The sequence below is a fragment of the Olea europaea genome, chromosome 2 (assembly GCF_002742605.1).
Source record: "Olea europaea var. sylvestris chromosome 2, O_europaea_v1, whole genome shotgun sequence".
Classification (NCBI taxonomy): domain Eukaryota; kingdom Viridiplantae; phylum Streptophyta; class Magnoliopsida; order Lamiales; family Oleaceae; genus Olea; species Olea europaea.
In genome coordinates this window covers 12,966,058-12,990,132 of record NC_036238.1, presented here as the reverse complement: position 1 = coordinate 12,990,132, position 24,075 = coordinate 12,966,058, and the positions used below count along the sequence as shown (strand labels likewise).

The following is a 24,075-nucleotide window of genomic DNA, read 5'->3' as shown; positions in this document are numbered from 1 at the left end:
TCATTTCTTGATTCTTTTACTTCATTTCTTAAATTTTGTACATCATTTATTAACATTTTTATTAATGATTTTAATTCTTCCATATATTTACTTATTGACATCTTAATTTTTTCTTTTTTCTAACTCATAGGTTAATTTGCATCTTTTATTTTCCTTTTTATCTATTATTTTTCCAAATTTTCTCTCAGCTATATCTGGATCTACTAATTCTTCTTTTACTATAATAAAATATTTGCTCTCAAGTTTTAATTTTCATCTCTTAATTTTATTAATTGCCTATTATTTAATATTCTCATTTCTTCTGGTATTAACATTATATTTCGTATTTCCTCTTGTATTTTTTCTATTTTTATAAATAGTTTATTTAATTTTAAATGTGTATTAGTACTTGTACTCATACTTTTCTTCATAATATAAATTATTTTCTTCATCTTCATATGTATTAATAATTTTTTCTTATGTATATATATCCTTTATTTTTTCTATTATTAATCTTTCTATTATTTGTTCCTTTATTTCTTTAGGAAGTTCTTTAATTATTGTTAAAGTCATTATTTTTAATCAATTATGAACATGTTTTAAAAATATATAACTACATTTTTCTTCTTCTAAACACCAATAATTATCTCTTTTTCTTATTTTAATTTTCATGATTTCTATGGCTCTAATACCAATAAAAGGAGGTGCTATTTAGAGCGAATAAAAATCAAATAAATTGGTAATCTATTAAAATTCAAGCAATTTATAATTTTTAAGGACTAAATTGAAAATTTTCTATATTTTATTAACTTATTATGTAATATTATAAAGGGGAGTATTTTGGGTATCAAAATTAGCCTAAGGTTATTTTGGAAAAATGACCTTTCTATTTGGGTCATTTCCATGTATTTCCCTATTTCTCAACGAAAAGCATCTTAAGCACCGAGACGAGTTAGATGGCAGTTTACTTCAGAACTTCAAAAGCAAGCAAAGCATAACATTTCATAAAATATGCACGTCTGACACTGCTAAGCCAACAACAAGACCTTGAGAAATGAAAAACTAAAATATTTCTATTGTTCACCCACAGATGATCTTGACTTGTTATCGAATGAACGAAAAAAATAATATGTTGTTGCATGTGGAGTAGGGCTAACCAAAAGATTTTAGACATTCTTGATTTGAATGTGAACTCTACTTCAAATGAATGGTAGCATGGGCAAAAATGAGCAGAATAAGGAACGACAATCGCTGCCTTGAGTTGAAAATGCTCAAAGTTTAGTTTGGCAAACATGATCCACGCAGGAACACAGAAATGATATGCCCAAGAGATTTTAAACTATCAGCCTTAGTCCCTAGTCCCTCTTTCTATTTGAGCATATCTCGATTAATGCAGAAAACCAATCAGTGGTCAATTCTTTTCACCAGATCAAAATTGATGAAAAGGGCTTCCTGCAGTTGAAATCAACTAATAGCATCAAGTGCTTTAGGAAAACTAACAGGCAAGAATAGAGGGAGGAGTGCGCCAAGAGTTGAAATTTATCCAAACAGGGAACACTACCATTAGGGGGAGAAAATGGCAACACAATTGGAGTCAACACAAGTGTCCTTTTAAGTACGCACTTGTATTTTACTCCTCAACCTTTAATCTCAACACACGTCACGACTGAGTCAAGACATAGAGTCGGTCAAGCTTCTTAACCTTTTCAAGCTATGGAAATTAAAATAAAACTTCTAACAATGTCCCTTTTTTTAACAGGTCAAGTTTTCATCTTATTCATGAAAATAGGAAAAAATGGTTGGAACTTGAAAGTGACCACATACATTTCAGTTTAAGCTCTAAATGGGGACCAGGACCACAAAACAGACAAACGGCAAAATAGTCGCAACATTTGCCTTTCCCTTCCTCCGTGCCAAAAAGTTTCGGTACACGTTGAATGCAATTGAAAGGAAGACAAGTTCATAAAATAATAGTTAATCAATACAAAAAGGAGTCTTCGATCAGTATGAATTATCTACATGTTATCATATATCCTTGCAAGGAAATCATAATTAACCAAAAAGTAATGAAAACAAAATCACTTTATCACAGCAAAAATATCGTAACTATACCTGGCCAAATGGACTTAATACTTGTCTTAAAGATATTTTTCTCTTCCCTCAAAATCCACATTCCTCACGACCAATTTCGACCTACTTCGGTCAGCGTTTCTGTGTACTAGTTAATTTTTATAGCATGATAAAGTAGCATCATGGGGGCATGCCAACCCAAAATAGCTCCCCATGGTGAGAAAATGAAAGGGTAAAATAAAGGAGAGGAAGTAAGATACACACACATAAAAATTAGAATAATATTACTTGTACATAATGGTTTACATACAGATGAGGTGTCAATAAAAGGGTCGGGAAGGTTTTTATTTTTTTATTTTTCAAATATATTTGGTTGAAGAAATTCTAAACCAATCATATCTCACCACATCATATATATATAAACCATTATGTATATGTAGTACAACCGTACCGTAAACATTATAATAACATGCAATTGATGTATTCTAAAACACACAGTGACTCCGCATATTACAATTTGGCAAATCTTGAATGCCTAGAGCAATTGACGCATTAATGGACAAAATGAATCGGGAATGCCATACTAAATTATCAAGATTAACTAAAAAAAAAATTAAGTCAGACCTGACACATCATACATGAGTCACTATCAATTACTTCTGATCAAGAAAAAATGAGTGTCAAATAATAATTCCGTTCAGCAATTATTTAACATTTTGTTCAACTAGATTTAATCTAAAACACCAGTTCATATCATCAAGAAATGAAATTCACAAGCCCACCCTTGACTAACAGCTATCAATACTTATTCATGCCAATTCAACACTTTTCTCTGAAAGCAAGAAGTGAAAACGAAAATATGTACAATGAATAATCAGTGTCAGAATTCATTGCTCAACCCTTGTGCATTTAAATAACATTCAACTTGCAATGAAAAACCCATACCAGTTTCCTCATCATACTTGGACTTCCACACCTCACACCCGTTGTGCAGATCCATGCAAACATTCACAGCTGTATTGACAGAATCGAACTCTAGGAAACCAAAACCTATTGAAACATTCTTCCATTTTTCAGATACATTTTCACCTATGAAAGAATCAATTAAAACGTGAACAAGGAGCATTGATGGAAACTGCAGTAAATGCAACAATAGAATTAACTCTATTGATAGCGTACAAACAGACAGAGACGAGAGAATTACCCTGACGCTAAGTGTTCGTCCTTCATGTGCTCTGTGAAACGATTCTTCAAGTTCTCATTTGATGATTTGGAATTCAGGTTCTTTCAGTGAGACTGTACCACAAGAGAATAAAACAAAATCTGACTGCTCGTAATGGAAACTGCGTCAAGAGAAAACCAGCATAATCCAATTTCAACCAGTCTAACAAGATTTTTTTGCAATTTATTTTCATTCCACAATCCCATCAGCCCAATCACTACTACCCATTTGAACTATCATCCCACGAATTCCATTAGCCAATCATTACAGTCCATTGATGCCACTCTTACACTTGTAAACATCACACAGTCACTGTGAGCCATCAGTGAGCTCACGCCATAGACTATCTAGAGCATTAGACTCGAAGTTCTGCAATCTGTATCATCCATTTATCTAAAATTACCACGCACCATCTGCTTGCCACTACAAGGAGGTGCATTTTGAGTACCATATATAATCCTCTCGAATATGCAAGCTCAGTGTGGTGTAACTCAGTTATTCTTTTTAGAAATTATTCAAAGATTGATGTTAAAGTGAAAATATTGGAGATCTAATGTCTGCAATAAAATTCTACCAGATATCTCGAAAGAAGAAAGAATATGGTTTTTCAAAGAATAACATGCTATCATCTTAGTTGGTATCTGCAAGAGAACATTAGCAAGGTCCTCCGACGATTTGCAAAAAAAATCATGTAGTGGAAAAAAGAGGACTCAGACGGGATATAGTTGCAGAGAGCTTGCATTTTATTGACTATCACAAAGCAAAATAGGACCATAACTGGGATCAGAATCGCGATTATACTGTGGGGTGTGTCATGAGCATAACATACCATTAGAACAAGAGATATAGATAGGAACTTTTCACGTGCAAAAATATGCAATAGATGGTGACACGTCAAAGGTTTTAACAAAGACGAGTTTTTGAATCCTTTACCTGCCTTGACAAAGAAGATCACCACGAAAAAAAGTTTCATGGCATCTCTGCAGTAAACGTCCACATTACATTGACAACAAAAATAAGAATTAGTAACAGAACAGTTCTTTCGTCCAGACAATCATCCCCTACAAATGAAATAAGATGTGGCAAGATTATCATGCTCTCAGTTCATCTCGCAAAGCTCTTCTGAATTTAGAAGCTCTAAGTTTCTACTTTTACCTCAAAATTTCAGTGAAGGCTATAAATAGAAGATATGAAAGAAGACGAGACATTATGGCTTCATTAGGATCCATGATTTCATAGAGTAATTTGGAATGGAAAAGGCAAGTATGTGAAATAATTTTTTGTCACATTTTCTAGGAAAATAAAAACCAACATTAAAATCTTCTTAAAGTAATGGAGCATCATGTAAATAAAGTAAAATGATTTATACATGAGAAACTCAATTTTGTTTTCGATGACTGTTTACTCATATTTATCTCATACTGATATGAACAGGTTGGATAGTGTAGTGCTATAGAATTTTAATGCAATTCTAGTGCACCTTCAAGGAAGCAGAGACATCTTAGCTCATAACCTCAGTAAAATGAATTCAACTGTCAATTCCTTAGGACTTTTAAAGGATCACAAAAAGGGCAGCCTCAATCAAGTGTAGGTTCACATAACAATTTTTCCAAAGATCAAGAGAATGGCAAGTGCCTGGCTCAAGAAAGAATTGTACGCTTGGTTCTCATTTTCTTGTTTTTTTATTTTAACAGCACTGATGTCTCACTTGGGACTGATTTTAAATAAACATCCAACTGGTCTATTACATATATTGTGATATTAAATAAAGGCTTCGTCAAGGAACATGAAAGTGAATTGCCATCAAATGCCAAGTCACTTCCCATCTAAGGTCAAAACCATGAAAATAACAAACATGCTCTACCACTATGTTTCGTTGCCTTAATCACCAGAAGGAAGACAATAAACGATGACTATAAAAATATAAATATTGTTATATACCTATATAAATGCTTGATTTTACTATCAATATACACAATATCTTCATCATGAAAGAACCAGTAGATGCCTGTGTGGAAGTCAACAACTTCTTCTGCAATGCTATTTTTGTAGTCCGGTTCCAAGAGGAGACAGTCAATCTCTTAACTATTTGAGTAAATCAGAACCAATATGACCTGGACCCTAGTTATGGGCAATCCTTATATTGCCTCAACAGCTTCTTCAATTTTTACTTCGCGCTTTGGTCGTCCACACCTCCTAACATCTTTACTCTTTAAAAGCTCCAAAGCATTCTCCAAAGTTACCTCCTTAGGTGCCATGTTCTGTGACCAAAATCAGGTTACGAAAACACATCAACATCTTCAAACCCATCAAATCAAGCATTTAAGAGAGACCAAAATTGGTGTTGGAAGATAATAGAAGCAAAAATATAAAGATAAAACACACTACCAATGATATACATTGATAAGGCATAATAAACTACCTTGGGCACAGAAGCAATAGTGCGCCTGTGTCTAATAGAAAATCCAACCTTTGCAAGCTTTAGTACTACTGGCTGGTCATCATCCGGATGGTTCCCCTGACATGAAAGTCCATTTTAAATTAGTGCAACAAGATTAAAGGTGAAGAAAGAAAATATAAGTTAAATTGAAATATACCAAGGTCACAGGATACCGCAATAACTCAAGGGCATCTTCCAAGGTAATCGAATCCACGTTCTTTATCTAGCATGGGCAGGAATATAATTTTCAGATTAACAAATGGAGAAGTGACTCCATGGTAAGCATCATGTAACAACAAAACAAATCCCCCTTTATCACAAGCATAATTTTGAACTAACATGCCAAAGAAGTGTGACTTCCTAAGAAAAGCAGAAAAGGATACAGGATAGGGGTTGGAGACAAAACACATACATTAAACCAAATTTTCAAATTTATAACATGAGACAAATTATGGTTGGAACAGTGCTTTCAGTATCTGTACTTAAAAGGACTTCAATGATTTATGAATTCACATTAATGCTTTGTCTTCATAATGCTCTAACTTTGTCAAACTATGATTGTTGCAGTTAAATATCCGAATGCGAAGACGGGGGGAGGAAGGAAGGAAGGGAGGAAGTGAGAAAACTTAATCCACCAGAATGCCAACATACTTGGGAAACTGAGGCTCTCTTAGGTAAATATCCCTTTCTGTCTTCACCGAGCTGAACATAAAATCCATATGGACCCTTCTTCAAAAGAACCTGGGCAGACAATGAAGAGAAGACGTAAATGTGAAACCATGTATACAACTCTCTAGAGAAAAGAATGAACAGGAATTAGCATAAAAATAAAAACCTTCTCATTGGAACCAGGATTAAGACCTAGTAACTTTGGCTCCTCTACATTGTTTTTATTTTTTTCCTGATCGACTTCTTCATCATCCTCACCATAGAGTGTCTTAGCAATGTACCTGTGAAATGATTAAAATGTCACTATATCCATGCAAGCCAACCAACAAACAATATATCTTAAACAAAGACTGATTATACTGGCAGAAAATGAAATTAGACCGGACGTACATGGTCACTATACTAGCGGCCATGAAAAGGGCTATTGTGAAGAAATTAAAGCTCATGAATCTTAATTAAATGTACTTCTTAAAGTATCTTCGTTGAAGATTTTCAAACAAAAAGTCGGCTTATAATCCTCATGTAATAATTTCAGCTACAGCCAACAAGTCCTACTCAGTGGTGGTGCATAAAGGATATTGCCAAATCAAAGAACTAAGTTATTAACCCATGAATAGCCTTTGTGTATGCGTTATTAGAGTCTATTTCCGGCCAAGCAAATTAGTTTACTTATTTCCATGTATAGGCTAATCAAATCACAGAAAATCAGGGATTAATTCCATTGTATGGCTAATTATTTTCCTTCCTTATATAGCTTGTAATATTCTATAAATCAAAGGGAATACACACGAGAAAAGGCATTCAGCAAAAACATGTCAAGCGTGTGGATAGAAAACATATAAGAGCACATTCAGGGTACATTCAAACATGAAATGAAATCTGCAGAAGCACTTAAAACAAAGAACACATTAAGTAAAACAAAGTTCCGCAAGGTAGGCTATACTCACTTGCACTTGGGATGTTGATCACAACCAATGAAATATCCAGAACCAAACCTGCTGACTTTGAAAATTAAAGTTCCTTCCAAACAACTAGGGCATGTTCTACTTCCACTAGGAAGAGATGCAAATAAGAAATCGCCAAATGTTTTCTCCAACATCTTCTCCACCTGATGAATATGAACGTTGCTTGTCTGCTCACAATACTTGCTAAATCTAGTCCAGTAATCTTTCAGAAGGCCTTTCCATTCAGTCATTCCAGCAGAAACATTATCAAGTTCAGACTCCATATCGGCGGTGAAACTATAATCTGTTACCTCTGAAAAATAGTGCGAGAGAAATGCTGACACCATTCGACCACGAAATTCTGGATGTAATATCCTGCTTTTAGGTGTCACATAATTTCTATCTTTAAGCACTTTAATTGTGATCGCATAAGTAGAAGGTCTTCCAATGCCAAGCTCCTCCAGCTTTCGGACCAATGACCCCTCAGAGTAGCGTGGTGGAGGCTGTGTGTAGTGTTGATCTAGGTCTACTTTACCCAAACACAATGGCTGGCGAGACTTCAACCTAGTCAAATTTTCATACATCCCACTTGGAAATTTCTCTTCATTCTCATCACATCTTATTCTGCTGGTTTCCGCATCCTCATTGACAGCCCGGTGGCCGAGAAAACTGACCCTTGAGCATGTAGATCGAAACACAATGGACTGATCAGCATTCCCAATATCAAGTTGTATTTGCTCAATGATCGCAGGTTCCATTTGGCATGCCATCGTTCGAGACCATATAAGAGTATATAACTTGAGGGAATCTTCATCAAGTACTCCAACAAGCCTTGAGGGTAGTCTTCTGATATCAGTGGGTCTAATGGCTTCATGCGCCTCCTGAGCATTTTTTACCTTTTTAAAATACTTGCGTGTACTCTTTGATGCAAAATTCTTCCCATATTTTTCCACAATCAAGGACTGGACATCCTTTGCCACTTCATCCGATATGTGTAGCCCATCTGTTCTCATGTAAGTTATTAATCCCGTTGCTTTGTCATTTGATAATTGGACTCCCTCGTACAGCTTCTGTGCAACTTTCATCGTATACGATGCAGGAAAATTGAATTTGTTTGCAGCATCTTGCTGAAGCGTTGATGTTATGTACGGAGGGGGAGGATTTCTCTGACTTTTGCTAGTTTTAGAGTTGATAACTTCAAACATGGACATTTTAATTTTTTTTTCAATATCCTTTGCCTCCAAAAAAGATCTAATTGAAAGCTGATTTAGCTTTCTGGAATCATAATGGGTCAAATGTGATGTAAGAGAAATGCTGTTGGCTGAATTTAGATCTTTTTTGTGGAACTCAACTACAATTGTCCAATACTCCTGTGCTTTAAATTCATCGATTTCCTTTTCCCTGTCACAAATAAGAGCTAAAGCAGCAGATTGGACTCTTCCAGCAGACTGACAACCAGGTAATTTCCTCCATAACAATGGTGAAATATTGAATCCAATCAGGTAATCAAGAGCACGTCGCGCAAGATAAGCATGCACCAAGTTTGCATCGATCTCTCTTGGAGTCTGGAGGGCACTTCTAATAGATGATTCTGTAATCTCATTAAAGACAACTCTTGCCACATTGATATCATCACGCAAAACATCCTGCTGCTGCAACATCTCTATAATGTGCCAAGCAATGGCCTCTCCTTCACGGTCAGGGTCTGAGGCCAGAATGAGATTTTCAGCTCTGGAACAAAGAAGAAAAGGTGAGCAAATATACAAACTGATTAAGAATGAAATAAAAAAAGAAAATTAACTGCAAGTAAAAAAGTTGCTTCTAATACAGAAACAAAATAATCAGAAGCAGACCCAAGACATCAAATGTAACAGGAAGAGAGACAATAAAAGCTATCGGAGTACAAAGATACCATACCCACTCAGTGCAACCTTGATACCCTTAAGATGAGTCCAGGCAGCGGATGGAACTTCCCACACCATGCTGAAGTCATCATCAGGTCGCACGGATCCAGATCTCGCAGCCAAATCCCTGACATGGCCATAACTAGGTAGTACCTCAAACATGTTTCCAAGGTACCCTTGAATCACTTTTGCCTTTGTAGCAGACTCCACGATCATGACCGATTTACTGGTTGGCGGGTATAATTGTGGCCAAGCCTTCCGTCCGCGAGACTTAGTTTTGTTGATCACGTGTGACTGCGGTCTCTGTGAGACCTCGTTGTCACCAGATGACCCTGTCACTTCCTCATCTGATTTGATAACACTAACGACTTCTTTAACAGATTTCACTTTTCTCTGGGAGTTCTTCCCCATCTTCTTTAGAACATCTTTCGTTGAAATGCCACCACCCTTTACTTCTGAAGCAGCACTTGCAGTTGAATCAATCTGAAACATACATAATTAGCACACCAATGCGTAAGCATAACAAACCCATTACTGTAGTCTACAAAGAGGATTGCTAACCTCTGAAGATACAGAAGATTGCATATTAATGCGCGTTCTAGTCTTCTTGGGCTGAGAAACTTTTTCAAAGTCAAGTGGCTGATCTGCTGCATCAGTAGGCACACCGACCTTGGAAGATTGATTTTGGTTTTTATTGCTTCTTGATCGGTGCTTCGATTTACCCTTACCATGTGTTTGCATGTTATTTTTGTTTGATAAACTCGTACTTCTGGAAAGAAGTTGTTCACTGGCAATGGATACACTATCTTCAACAGCTGCTGCCTTACCTTCAAAACTGCTCCTTGCTAATTCCTCATTGTCTATTGCCCTTATTTGGTTTGGCCGCTTCCGATTCTTAGCAAGTATTTTGAAGTAAAAATTCTTCCCACTGCCACTCTTTTTTGCCCCACCATCGTTATTCTGGTTCAATTCCGTCCTCGAAACCTCAGAAAAGGATCTTCTACCACTAACAAAATAAGTGGAACTCGGACCACTTTTTATCCCACAGTTTGAAACAGATAAGGGCATTGCAGTATTGTACGACCCATATCCAAATTGGGGCTTGATTCTGAAGGCAGAAAAAGGACAAGGCACATTGGCACCACTTCCCAAAAGTTGAAATTTTTTTTCTGATTTGACTCTAAGAACTTTCGGTTGGATATTTGGGGTTATGAGACATATCCTAGCTTTTTGAGGAAAATATTTAAGTTTTTCAGCACTTGAAAATGGTGAACACGGTAAACAAGTCGCTGGGTGATTCTTAACTGTCCTGTTCTGCAACTTAAAAAAGACAATAGAATAATTATTACATTGCAAAAATATAGCAGAATAAAATGAGCACATAATAGACCAGATCTAAATAAGTAGAACTCTATAACAAGTTTATCATGAATAGTTATATATAGTACAAACAAGTGGTGTAAATTCAGTAATTAAAAATGGCCATACACAACATGGAAATTTCATTTGTAAACGACAAATTTCTTATCACCATATCAAGTAAAGTAGATATCTAAAGCTTGAAGCTTTTTTTCTCAAATGCACAATTGATGTTGGTAACTTGACCTCAGTTGAGCACCCATAATTGGCATACCTGACTTATTCCATGAAATAAAAATGGAAAAGTCCTCAGAGATTGGGATGATAACGGTCAAAAACTGTCCGACCCAACTCCCTCTTATTTTAAAATAGCAAAATGAATAATAAGTGGATATAACTTTCTTCTCAAGCGAATTTCACTAAGATTTAGAGAGGCTTAGATGACTCAGTTTAGTTCATTGAAATCAAGTATAGTCCGCTTGTGAAGAAGATGATACTTTCAACTTGTGGTCTCCAGAACAAGCAATGAGTATAAAGATATCAATTATTGGTAATTCACGACCAAAATATTCTGAGGAAAAAAAAAATTGCTTCAATAAGATATGCAGATCTTAAATTAAATTTCCATTTGTCTAATATACATGAGCTACAATAATTAACAGTTGAAATTAGTTACAGGGATGAAACCTAATGAATGGATCATTAATGTTCATAAAGTGCATAACCAACTCTTTCAAATATTCTATACATTTATCGATGACGAAACTCTCAAAAATACATTCAACACTTAAAAATGACTACATTTGCAATTAACTATCTTTTTTATTAATTGATTGCCATTCTAAACGGACCAGATTAAAGCATTAAGCTAAAACGTTTAATAATAAACTAAGAAAGAAGGATAAGGGAGAAATTGTCACCATGACAAAGAGGCGGCAGCTAGTAGAGGCAGCGGCGGTGGATAGAAATTGCTGTACGGATGCCATCCAGATATAACGGCAATCCTCTGTAGCAAAACAAGAAATTATTCCGGAAAATAGAGCTACTAATACTTGTTTGGGCAGATTCTTCCACCAATCTTAAACTCCAAACGAAAATCACAACTGAATCGGAAGAAATGCACATACGACGGCAGCAGTTGAAATCTTCTTTAGCTTTCAGTCATCATTGCATTTACCAATGAGAGAGTGAGTGTTTTGGCCTTCTGGAGGGCGGGCATAATGAACTGATAAACATCCGAGGGTTTAAGGATGAGCATTTCCGCCATTTCATTCATTGGAATTGGGCTGGACGTGGTTTCTCTCTGTTGGGCTTGTAATTTATGGATCACTTAGGCCCCTTCCTAGTCCTACTGATACGAGTCCCGACCTAGACAATGATAGCTCATTTGAAAAATCCACTAAAAAAGAATAGTAATTACAAGACTATAAAATCTACAAAATGTGGGTGATTTTATTTTCAATGAATGTTTTAATCTTTGATCATTTTTCACTCACATTTCTAACTTTTTTGCACCAAATTCTTACCCTCAAACTTTTATGAATTTGCATATCTAATTTCTCTAATGATGGTTTCCGATAAAAAAAAGAAAAAAAGAAAAAAAGAAAAAGAAGATAGGGGATGTTAAAAGTTGTCTCTCGCATTTTTAATAAGAAAAATAAATAATAAGTACAAAAAATTCAAAAAAAAAAATCTGTCTTTCATTTCTATGCATGTCAACAAAATAATTATATAAAAATTGTCATCCAATACAAAATGTATTATTAATTAAAGGTTAAGGATAAAAACATATTTGTTGTGGTACAGTAATTATTAAAAAATCCTAGGCCCACCCCCTATTAGAGGATTGTCAGCCATGGTGTATACTTAGAATTTCTCTATTAATTTTTATGGCGACAATACATTCACCTATATTTATTTCAAGAATATGTGATAATTTAAAGTTGTTATTTTTATAATCATTCAATCAACTTTTATAATCAAAACGGTTATGAATATGAATCCTACAAAATTAATTTACATAATATGTTATAACCTCTGATACGATTGTGGTCGGATTGATATTGTTTATCTCTATATCGTTAATTCTAATATTACGTAATATGTTATTTTTTGTTTGCTAGTAATTATCTTACTTTGTGTATGCCATTTATGAATTACAATTCATTAGTATAGTGTCATTTTGTGCATATGTTATTATTTTTTATTTTTTTTAATGACGGAGAAACCCGTAGCCGCTATCCTTCAGGTGCGCACTGGGTAAACTCTCGGGTTGACGCAATTACATGCAACTCACGCCAGTTAGATAAACCGTATTAGGCAAACCTGTTGCATATGTTAGTTCATATTTATAAAGGTACATTCTGTGTAAATTCTTTCGCGTGATTGTTTCAAAATTTATTGATCTATGTCGTAGTTGAATTGTTAGCTATATTTTGTGACATAATAATGGTTTGCTGTTTTTCTAGTTCTTATTATAAATTGTGTAGTATTAATAAGAAAGTAATTGAACACTGATGGATGAATAAGCTGCTTCTGAAGTTGTAGCTTATTTTGTATCTTAAAGAGCAATTGGAACTCTCGGTGAAAGCATCAGCAAGTGACAAATTCTTGGGAAAGTCAAGAACCTCGCACTTTTCACACACAAGTAAAAAACCCAAATTGTTAATTTGTGCATTTTTAATTATTTTCTTAGTTAATTTTAGTTTTAGTAAACCATTGCCATGACACTTTATTTTCTTCAAATAGGAGCTAGGATTTGTTAAATGATAATTAGATGGATTAGTCCTTGTGGGAATGGCATTCTAGATTCGTATGTCCACTATATTATTTGTTTATTGATATTGTTCATTTATCGTTTTTACCAAACAAGACCTGTAAATCAATTTTTATAGTTACAATGTCGTACACTTTCTCCTCCATGAAAAGATATTTGAGGTGGAGCCACGCATGGGCAGGGGGACAGTGGGCCACCCAAAATTTTTGCTTTTTTAAATTAACAAAATCAAAATAGGAAAAATAATCCCTTAACAAGAGGGACACAACGTTTTCTCCCATTACAATTTGGTTTTAGGGTTAACAACGGTTCGATCTGGAGTCGGTTACGTCAAAACCATCATTCCAACTACTAATTTTTTGGTCATATCATAATCGCACCATAAGCATGTAAGTTGGTTCGATTCAGCTCTGTTCAGACGATTAATAACCACGAAAATAAATTATTTTTTATAGATCTAGCCATCGAACTGGAAAAAAATAATTTATGAAAAAGGTCAATGAAAATAAAAATATAATATTAAACCAATTTAACAAACAATATCTCAAATGAAAATGCAAACAATATCTCAATTTCCAAATGCAAAATTCGAATTCAACAAACAATTTTCATATATATTTAATATTTGCATAGTAAGGTATAGGGTTACTGGTTAGGTTACTTGGACTTGACGAGTCAATAATAGACCAGAATTTTGGGCTGAACAGAATCATAAAAAGAATAATGGAAAACTCAATTGCACGATTATTTTTTTTTAACGGGTAATCGGTTCGAGGCAGGCACGACAACATAAATATCATACTTGTTCCGCCCCAAACCGAAGCATTAAAATCAAATACCATATCCACCCCATTGTGCAGTCGGCTGTGTTTTTTAGCCCCATTCGATTCAATTAACCGCGACTTTCAATTTTGACAATTCGAATTGTCGTCCCTATTTGGCTTAAAACTCTACTCACCCCTCTTCTCTCTTCAAATATCTTGCAAATTCGATTCCAATTGACAAGTTGACCATCGGCATCGTCCACCATCGACCACAGGCGAGTTTGTTGCTCTTTCTAGGGCATCTTCTAATTGTCCTCTTCTATTGAAAATTTACATCACTTATGTGTGGATTACTTTTATGCCGTCATTGATATGCAAATTTGGCGTTGAATGATTTTGTTTTGTTTTTTCTTTTTTAGGTAAACAGTGAACCGTGACTTTGCATAGCATGTTTGTGTCCAAATAATTCATTTTTTACTTTCGACAATAACAAATTAATTCGATCTGGTGAGTATTTGTCCTAAAGATTTTTCACTAACAAATCTTCTTGCACTTGACAATTAAATTGAAACTTATATATTTGATATGCGCACGAATGAAAATTTTGGAGTATTACAAGTCTTAGTGATCTTGTAAAGAAGTTAGTTGTGACAAAGAAAAATAAAATATATCCACTACTATATAGATTTATGATATTGATCGATTCTTCTCGCTGCTACTGCTACTGCTACTATTGAGAGAGTATTTTCTCTAATAACTCTTGTCAAGACTTGACTACTCAATCGAATTGGATATTAATGGTTCAATGATAATTTAGTTATACATGTTAAGAGAGATATATTTAATGAAATTGATAATGATGTAATCATGCGATATTTTCAAAATATGAAAACATGTCAAGATCAATTATAGTGATATAGTGTTACTATTTTATATTATATATAATTATTCTTACCATATAATTTTTGTCCATCCAAATAAAATGTTCTGGCAGTGCCGCTTAATCGCTAAAATTATACTATTAAAGGTGAAAAGTAAATTTGAGAAAATCAAAAAGTTGGTATCTCGCATTTGAATATAAAACTATAAAAGTCACATGACTCTTAAAACCCCACTTTGGCATTTCGTGCCACAAGGGGACTAGTGGAGGGTTTGAACTTTGAACCAAAGAGGCATGCCTTTTTCGAAAGTGTCTCTTTTCTTAACACAAATCATTTCAAAACAAACGCCCATAGTTTTCAAAATAGTTCATTGTTCTTGCCCAACAAACAATCTTTAGTTTGTACCCAGTACTTTCTATATTTAGCATTATACCCCTAAAATAAATTTTGTATTAGTTTTGAACCTCAATTTTCATAAGAAAAGAGTACAGATTCACTGTACTTATGATCTGTATTGCTGAAGAAGTGATCTGTGTGTCTTGAGACGATTGCCAATAAACCAAAGCAGTAGTGGAACACAAATTCATTTAAGTACAAACGAGAAAACTCATTTCTATAATGCATGCGAGTTTGTAATTTATTTCTTTCTATCGAAGTTATTTTCCATAAAAGCAAGTCTTATTCGCTTTTTTGCAAGGATTTTATTTGTGTTGTCTCTCTGTTTGTGCAGGCAAAGTGAGGAGAATAACATTTCTTCTCTTTTCATCTGCAAGATTTATGCTTTATAGACTAAGGAGCTGATCATCTAAGTTGGTCAGATGCTGATGCACTGTCCCCAACAACCAAGAGCTGATCATTAAAGACAAAAATTTATATAAATATTACTAATAATATTTAATGGCTAGATAATCTGCAAGCCATTTATTTAGCCTAGATTGCCAGAATTCCAGTTGAAAAGATGTTGTCATTTGTATAAGGTGAGTTTGAAAGATCAGCAGATCTTGAAACTTCAGAACTGCACTTCTTTTCTTTGCGCTCATCCATCACTATTTGTCTGTGTCTACATTCTGTGCTGCAGAATGCTTTCTCACCCCTGCAAATCATATTCAAACGGATCGTAAATATTTTTTTAAGTATGTTTGATACACTGGACTCGAGTCTCAAGAACACTGGATAAGATCGACAAAGAAAAATACGAGAATTAAAAAAAAAAAAAAATACCTGTACATGTATATGTCTTTGCCATGGAGTTTCTTCTGGCACATATGACAAGAACTGAGAAAATCTGAAGCTGGAAATCCGGTAGTTTCTATGGATCTTGCTGGAGATATGTCGAAAACGCTTGCCCTTTTAGTCTTTGCGTTATTGTGGTGTATTCTGAAGTCATCACCTCTTCTACCATGTTTATCTCCATCAAAATACACCTTAGTATAGGACTTGTTTGGACCGTGACAAGTCACAATAGTGTAATCCTCCTCGAAATTACTGTCCATCTCCGTTCTATCAAAATCACCCCTAAATCTAGACGAATTCCCGTGTGGATTGACTGGAACTGGGTCAGATCGAATCAAATTCCGGCTACACAAGGCTAGATTACCCTCATGAGATTTGTCAAGAGCGACAACTATGCCTAATCCGACTCCGCCATGATCATATTTCTTTAGCCTAAATCTATTGCCGGAGATTATCGATCTCGAGATGGACTTCAAACTATTTTCTAACATGTCTAAGATTGCAAAAAAATTGTTGTAAGAATTGGATGCTCACCTGAGTCTTTAAAGTGCTCTTTTTGAGGCTTTCCAATTAGTGTTTGATGGAATTGTTAGAAGACTATGCCCATAGTTTTGATGATTTCATGCAATTGAACCACTTCTATTCCTATTATAAATCGGATTCCAACCAATTTTTTAAAAAGTCATTTGTCAGTGGACAATATTTAAAGTAACGTCCATTTCCAATGATTGAGACCCGATCCCACGTAAGGACCCACAATGCCTGACTCAGGCAAGATTACAATAATTAATATCGACATATTTGCCCAATGGTCCTTAACGTATGAACCTCCCATAGAATCAAAGTCTATCATTTCAATCAATGGCATTGCCATTCCTATACAAATGTTTAAGTGCGGAAATGATCTTTTCTGTTACGTGTCGTTCTAGTTGATAGCTAAAAAGTCAAAAAAGATTTTTTTTTCTTTGCTCTAAAAGACTACAATACCCTATGTCTTGATAAATAAGTAGAAAATAAAATAAAAATGCTCTTCTCCAACAATCCATCCCACTCCACTTTAACACTTACACCCACCCACTAACCTAGTCCAAACCACAAAATCCCCCTCCTTGCCTTCCATAGCCGTTATCACAATCATTGCCATCCCTCCACAACAATTGCATCATCATACCTAGGGATGGATCTAAACATTTTTTTAATGTAGGGTCAAAAATTAAGGACGTTCGAGTGGAACTCAGGCACTCCAAGAACAATATGCTTCAGTCATTGACGCTCGAGTTTACCTTGACTGACACCCTAAGTTTCTATTATGTCGAGCTTTGGTCACTGAATTTTGGAATATTTTGTACGTTACTCATTAAGATAATTGTTGAATTTTGAAAAATATCGAGTTTACAGTGAGTAATATACAACATTTTTCAAAATTTAGTGAGTAATTTTTTTTTTAAAGTTCAGTGAGTAATGTACAATATTTTTCAAAACTCAAAGATCAAAACTCGACATTTCAAATTTTAGTGAGCAATCGAAGATATGGATCTAAGTTCAGTGACCAAAACTCGACATTTTAAATTTTAGTGATCAATCAAAAACATGGACCTAAGTTCAGTAACCATTGGAACAATTAACTCCACAGTCTGACTTCTCTCTATGCACTCTCTCTCACACTTATGCCTGTTGCTACACCCTTACTCTATGTCTCTATCACACAGTTATGCATACAATACATACAACCAATATGTCTAGTGATGATAAACAATGCAAATACTGATAGGAAAAGAAAAAAAAACTCAGATTTTGTGGTATCATTTGACCCCACATGACTCAATGTGGGTCCACCCCTGATCATACCAATCAAACTAACCTTCCTAGAAAATAATGCATTTCTCAACATCGTTAATTTTATGTCCTAACTAACAAATGCAAAATTGTGTTGCGCCCAACCGCAAATCATTTAGAATATTAAAACAAACCAAAAAAAAAAAAAAAAAAAAAAAAAAAAAAGAGTTACTTCTGATAAAGAGTTAGAAAGGATTTCAAAATTCTCTATTTTCTCTTTCTTTTCCCAACATTTCTATTTTATATTGAAAATTATTTATTTCTAGAAAAGGACTTGGCCTCGTTCTTTTTGCAACTGGGCTCATCTAAAGTTTGTTAGAGCTTTTGGGTCTTTTACCTAAGCGTGAAACCATGTGGCATTCCTTTTTTATCATTTTCTTGATTTATAACATGTACAGAAATATTAAGCCATTGTTTGAATTCCATTTTTTTCATCAAAATACATTTTTCAAAAGTGGTTTGACTTTACTTTAATCACAATCACGCATTTTTTAATAAAATAATATTACGCATAAATTCATGATTTTTCTTTATTTTCTAACCACACATTTCCTGTAAATACAGTATTCAAAAATGCATTTTTTGATAAGAATGAGAATCAAACAAGAGCTAAAACATACTTTTTAAAAGCGGAAGAAAAAAGGTGAGAGGACAGGAAAAAGTAATTTAAAAATAATGTATTACAACAGTTTTGAAGGTGATGTTACTAGCGGGAAAGTGATAGTGGCGGAATGGAAGCGAGGGACGGTGTTGAATGGGGTGAAAGATGAAGAATATTTTTTTCTACTTTTTCTTTTTCTTTCTTTTATTTCATTTCTAACTTATTTAGCCCTCATTTGGTAGCAATTTTTTATCCAGAAAAATTAATTTTTTGATAATTATTTCACTATTTCTACCATCATTTTTTACTTTTTCACTCGTATGTGGGACCCTCTTTTCTCTCTAATAGTCAAAAAATTAATTCTCATAATCACTACCGAATAGGCCCTTGGTTCATTTTTGGTGGAGATTAAAAATCAAATTTTTAATAAATTTGGTAAAAGTTGATAAAACGTTTAATTGAAAAGTTGTGGATCCAATAAAATATATATAATTAAAATTGATTGTTAATTTTGATCTAGATTAAAATCACAACTAAACAGAGGCTTAACTAAATTTAAGCTGTAATAGTCTTTTTGATAAAAATAAAATAAAATCTTTAATGTTTATCTGGATGGCACGTGACAGAAATGACTATTTTCTCACCTTAAAATTCATACGGGGATGTCAATGCCAAGTTTAAAAAGATAGATCCTATTTTAAATTATGGTCATACATTAGGGACCATTTGTGTAAATAAACTAATTATCGTCCCTCCATTATTTGTTTCCGTCCACGTTGGGTGTCGTGTCAAATGATCGAAGGGTTGAAATTATTATGGGACCAACCGATTTAATTTGATGTTTTCTTGTATTTTTGGACCACTTGAAGTGGGTCCCAGACTGGAAATTGATTCATGGTGCCGCTGTATTCTCGCTCTCAAAGTCGGGTTGTTCCGTGGAGAATTACTATATTATCCTTGGTGTTTTCGAACACAGATCTGCTGCATGCATAGAAAATGACAATCAGAATTTCACTAAAAAATATTTGACAGCAATCTATCGAATAATGGCAAAAAAAAAAAAAAAAAGACAGACAAACTAGATGCTGCTGTGGATTTCTGGCAGCAATTTCTCTTGTACGGAGGAATTGTACAAGAGGAATTGCTGTTTCGAACAACTATTTACTAAACACTTGTTTGAATGCTATTATAATGGTTCTCAAATCTCTAGTTTGAAACTGTGTTTTCTTTGTCTTTACTGATTAACTTTAAATATTAGCTTTTAGAATTGAATAATAATTAATGTATTTAAATTCGGGATAGAATTTCGATCAAATAAAATTAGAAAGTAAATGGTCATATAGTCGAACCAATGATAGAAATACGTATTTCGAAAAATAAAAAAAAAATTAAGGTCTTATTTGTTTTAACTGTTTGAATTTTTTTTCTCAAATTTTCACCTAAAATCAAAATGGTTCTCAATCTTCCGATTGAACTGGCAAATGAGTCCAATATTAAAACGGAAGGTTAAAATAGAAGGTTTTGGTCCTTCAGGTTTGAAATGGAATATTTAAGTTCCCAAACTCATGCAGTATTCAAGTCTAGAATGAGACCAGGGATCCCCCATCCTCCCCAACAGTGGACTCGACAAAAGATGAAAGGAAAAAAAAGAAAAAAACCACTCCTGGTCTGTACATAAAAGGATGCCGAAGTGCAGAGAGAGTAAAGGATGTTGAAAAATCATAAACTCCATTTTTTAAAATTTATATTATCTCAAACAAGTCTTGATCCTCAATCATTTTTCTAATAACGCTTTGTTCTTAACACTTCAACTAGATCTTGATCTTATAAACTCTGTTTGAAATGTCAGGAACCTAAATATTTGATTGCCTTGACTTTATTTGATTAAGCTAAACACGACTCATGTTAGGCTATGTCTCGATTTGCTGTATCTAGAGAGGTGAACCAACATTGGCTCTGTCGAGAGGTGAACAAACACAATATGTGTTTCCCGAATATATGGGTAAAAAAAAAAAAGGTTAATTAGCACGACAATAATACTAAGTGCCTGTTTGAGCCACATTATTTCAAAAAAATACATTCTTCAACAGTGATTTGACATCATTTCAACCACACATTTTTCAATAAAATAATATTACACGCAGATCAAAAATTTTTCTTTATTTTTTAACCACACATTTTCCATCAATACACTATTCAAGAATGCATTATTACCAAAATAATATGACTCAAATACCCCCCTATATGTACATGCTTCCAATCACAGAACTTTTATAGAATTTTAAACAATGATGATGCTACACCTACTTTGAAAAAAAGGAAGAAATAAAAACTCTTTTTAACATGTTAATTTTCGAGATAATTACCGATTGTCGAACGAAGTTGAAATATTGCATTTTTACTATTATTTAGAAGCGCTCGCAGCCTAATTTTCATGTCATTAACAACGTACAAAACGGTCCATCGTAGGAAACGTTACTACACATCAAAGTACACCATTCCAAACTAATATTTTGATAATTTCGATAACACGCTAAATTTAAATATTCTCCGACGATAGTAAGCTAATCGAATTTTTAAAAAAGCATATGTTATCTCAAAGTTCATTTTGAGAACTACATCATGAAAAAATTGAATTGCTTAATGAATATAAAAAATAGTTAGACATGCGTCAAACGTGCATGTTAAAAAAAGACGTGTAAATTGTCTTTTCTTTTATATTTTTTCTATTACTTCATTAACATTTACTATTTTTGCGCAAGAAATTTCTCAATATATATAGTTTATATCATTTTATTAAAATTTTTACATGTAGTACAACGTCAAAGATTTTTGGATGTCATGTAAAATTCTCCTAAAAATTCCTAATAAAATTTTTACTTTCTAAAATTTTTGACGTCGTACTTCAAGTAAAATTTCTAATAAAATGATATAAATCATATTGAGAAATTTGTCGTCCAAAAACAATAAACATTAATGAAATAAGAGAAAAAATTTAAAGAAAAGACAAATTATACGTCTCTTTTTAACACGCATGTTTAACTATTTATGATATCCATTAAGCAATTCAATTTGTCCATGATGTAGTTCTTAAAACGAACTTCAAGATAATGCATGCGATTTAAGAAATTGACTAGCGTACGATCGTCGATTTTTTTTAAAATTAACGTGTTATTGAAATTCTCAAAATACTAGTTTGGAATAGTGTACTTTTGACGTACGGTAACATTTGTTACAATTGACCATTTTACATGCTATTAACGACGTGAAAAATTAGGTCGTGAGGACTTCAAAATGATATTAAGAGTGTAATATTTCGATTTCCTTTAGCATCATGTAGTTATCTCGAAATTGACATGTTAAAATAGTTTTTATTTCTTTCCCTTTTTTTTTTTTTTTAAATTACGTGTAGAGTACCTTTTTTCTTTGCCATGTCATTCTTTTTAAAATTTTGTGAAAGTTTTGTGATTGAAAGCATGTACATATAGCATTATTGTTAGCACAAATCGTCCCCACTTTTTAATATTTTTGTGCAAAACGTTCCTAGCTTTGTAGTTTGACAATTTCACCATCACTTTCACATTTTATTACAGAGAAGGTCCTTCCATCCACCCACCATCAAATGTCTCGTTAACTCAACAAAAGCTAATTAGCACAAAACATTCCCACCTATCAATGTTTTTGCGCAAAACGTCCCTACATTTATTATTATTATTATTTTTTGACAATTTCATCCTCACTTTCACCTTTCATTGTGGAAAAGACCCTTGCATTCATCAACCTCCCAATACTCCGTTAACTCAACAAAAAATGCAATTTTTCTTTTCAAAAATCAAAGATAATATAGTTCTAATCAATTTTTCCACTAGCATTCTTCCCGCATTCAAAGTTAACTATTCAAAAATAAAAGTGATATGAAAATCATTTATACAATTATTCCATTAAATAAATAATAAATGACGTAAAGAACGTTGTATTTCACCTTGAGAAGAACAATGGCTGCTGTATATACTGGATTACTCATAAAATTCGAAACGTTAGATGAAAAAATTGACTATGTGATCGATAAACTAGAGATACTCATCCCCATTCGTGTTTCTTAAGGATGTAAATAATGGTAAACTAAGAAGAACAATGACAAATGTGATGCTGTAAATAACTCATCAAATTTCAATGGTGAATACTCCATCACATATGAATGGAGAAGATGAATTGGATCCGCTCTTCTTCTTCTTCTTCTTCTTTTTTTTTTTTTAAGCATGACATTGAACTTGTGATAACCATTCTTACCTATTAATACATTTTACGTGTAACAACCCTATTTTTAAATATACATTGTGAAAAATATCCCTATCTTTAAAATTAAATCACGCAAAACATTCATACATTTATAAAATGAAAGGTATGAACGCTTTTCACAAAAATATTGAAAAGTGGGGACATTGTGTGCTTAATTAGCCTAAAAAAAATTCATCATTTGTAATTGTATCAAATAGGTAAATACTTCCAGATTTAAATTTAGCTAACCAAATATTGTTGGCTCGCTTAATCTTAGAGATGGCAACGGGGCGGGGGTTTAAGGCAGGGTGGAGGCTTGCCCTGTTTGTTGCCCTTTTTTATGTACATATTTACATTTTCAAAATCAAGATTAAATGCATTGCTTAAATCTACTTCTTGCTTAATTCCTATCCCATACTTAAGATATTTTTTGCATTTATTTCCAAACTCAAGTACCCAGCTCCCAGCACACACACTCGTCTTGCCAAAAAGACTCCCACCTACTTGTCTCCCAGGCATCCATCAGGCAAAAACTCAGCCCCACGTTGTATTTTCCTATGCTAACTAAACCATTCCTCCACTTTGTTTTGCACACACACTCTCTCTCTAACTCTTAGTGAGCATTTTATGGATCTAGTGATTCACAGATGAATTAATTCACTTGGCCATGAAGTATAAAGCCGCAGTACAAAATGTAAATGTCAAATCTTGGAGCATACACCAAGATTCCAATAACCTAGCCATAAACCCAGCAAGATAAAAATCATAATTACTTTAGCTTGTGCAGGGAGTACATAATAATTTTTTTCTGAAGGATATTCGGCAGTTAAAAAAAAATAAAATTGAAATCAGACATTACTAATCCTTTTATGCCCTTGATTGTTTTCCATTATTTCTTCATTAAAATGAAAAATATGATCGTTATCCATCACATTAAGCAATCAAATTTAAATTTCTATCTCTTGTGTGAGACCCGTAACGACTATATTTTTCATTCTCATTCTTACTAAAATGAGAAACAAACGGGGCCTATATAATCAGAGGAACATAAAATTCAAAAGAAAGGCATATACAGAAGTTTGGGTTCATACATCCATGAGTGAATTTTGACTTTGCTGT

At 33.7% G+C, this 24,075-nt stretch overlaps 2 protein-coding genes across 12 annotated transcripts; both read right to left on the bottom strand.

Moving 5' to 3' along the window:
* Positions 1-962: 962 nt before the first annotated feature.
* On the bottom strand, positions 963-11,827 carry LOC111411389 (DNA topoisomerase 1). Of its 11 annotated transcripts, none has more exons than XR_002705839.1 (12): positions 11,508-11,827; positions 9,790-10,548; positions 9,242-9,711; positions 7,328-9,055; positions 6,547-6,661; positions 6,363-6,452; positions 5,869-5,934; positions 5,694-5,789; positions 5,213-5,532; positions 3,254-4,332; positions 2,995-3,138; positions 963-1,431 (listed from the first exon to the last, which is right to left on the bottom strand). XR_002705839.1 is itself a non-coding variant. In XM_023041946.1 (9 exons), the coding sequence occupies exons 1-9, from the start codon at positions 11,571-11,573 to the stop codon at positions 5,410-5,412; spliced, it is 3,513 nt and encodes a 1,170-aa protein (XP_022897714.1). In that variant the 5' UTR covers positions 11,574-11,827; the 3' UTR covers positions 4,972-5,409. The 11 variants fall into 11 exon arrangements, 1 of the variants encoding a protein (XP_022897714.1); XR_002705835.1 differs by lacking the exon at positions 963-1,431 and having other exon boundaries at positions 2,726-3,138; positions 3,254-3,345; positions 4,205-4,332; XR_002705837.1 differs by lacking the exon at positions 963-1,431 and having other exon boundaries at positions 2,726-3,138; positions 3,254-3,345; positions 4,205-4,251.
* A 3,749-nt stretch (positions 11,828-15,576) lies between these two features.
* Positions 15,577-16,877, bottom strand: LOC111411380. Its single transcript, XM_023041918.1, has 2 exons — positions 16,230-16,877; positions 15,577-16,101 (listed from the first exon to the last, which is right to left on the bottom strand). The coding sequence occupies exons 1-2, from the start codon at positions 16,730-16,732 to the stop codon at positions 15,939-15,941; spliced, it is 666 nt and encodes a 221-aa protein (XP_022897686.1). The 5' UTR covers positions 16,733-16,877; the 3' UTR covers positions 15,577-15,938.
* Positions 16,878-24,075: the final 7,198 nt, after the last annotated feature.

Excerpts from the sequence above, each read along its gene's own strand:
- LOC111411389 (XM_023041946.1), bottom strand. The coding sequence starts at position 11,573 with ATGGCATCCGTACAGCAATTTCTATCCACCGCCGCTGCCTCTACTAGC. Across the intron at positions 5,935-6,362 it reads AGAGAGCCTCAGTTTCCCAA|ATAAAGAACGTGGATTCGAT; the intron begins GTATGTTGGCAT and ends TGCCCATGCTAG. Across the intron at positions 5,790-5,868 it reads TGCGGTATCCTGTGACCTTG|GGGAACCATCCGGATGATGA; the intron begins GTATATTTCAAT and ends CTTTCATGTCAG.
- LOC111411380 (XM_023041918.1), bottom strand. The coding sequence starts at position 16,732 with ATGTTAGAAAATAGTTTGAAGTCCATCTCGAGATCGATAATCTCCGGC. Across the intron at positions 16,102-16,229 it reads AAAGACATATACATGTACAG|GGGTGAGAAAGCATTCTGCA; the intron begins GTATTTTTTTTT and ends TATGATTTGCAG.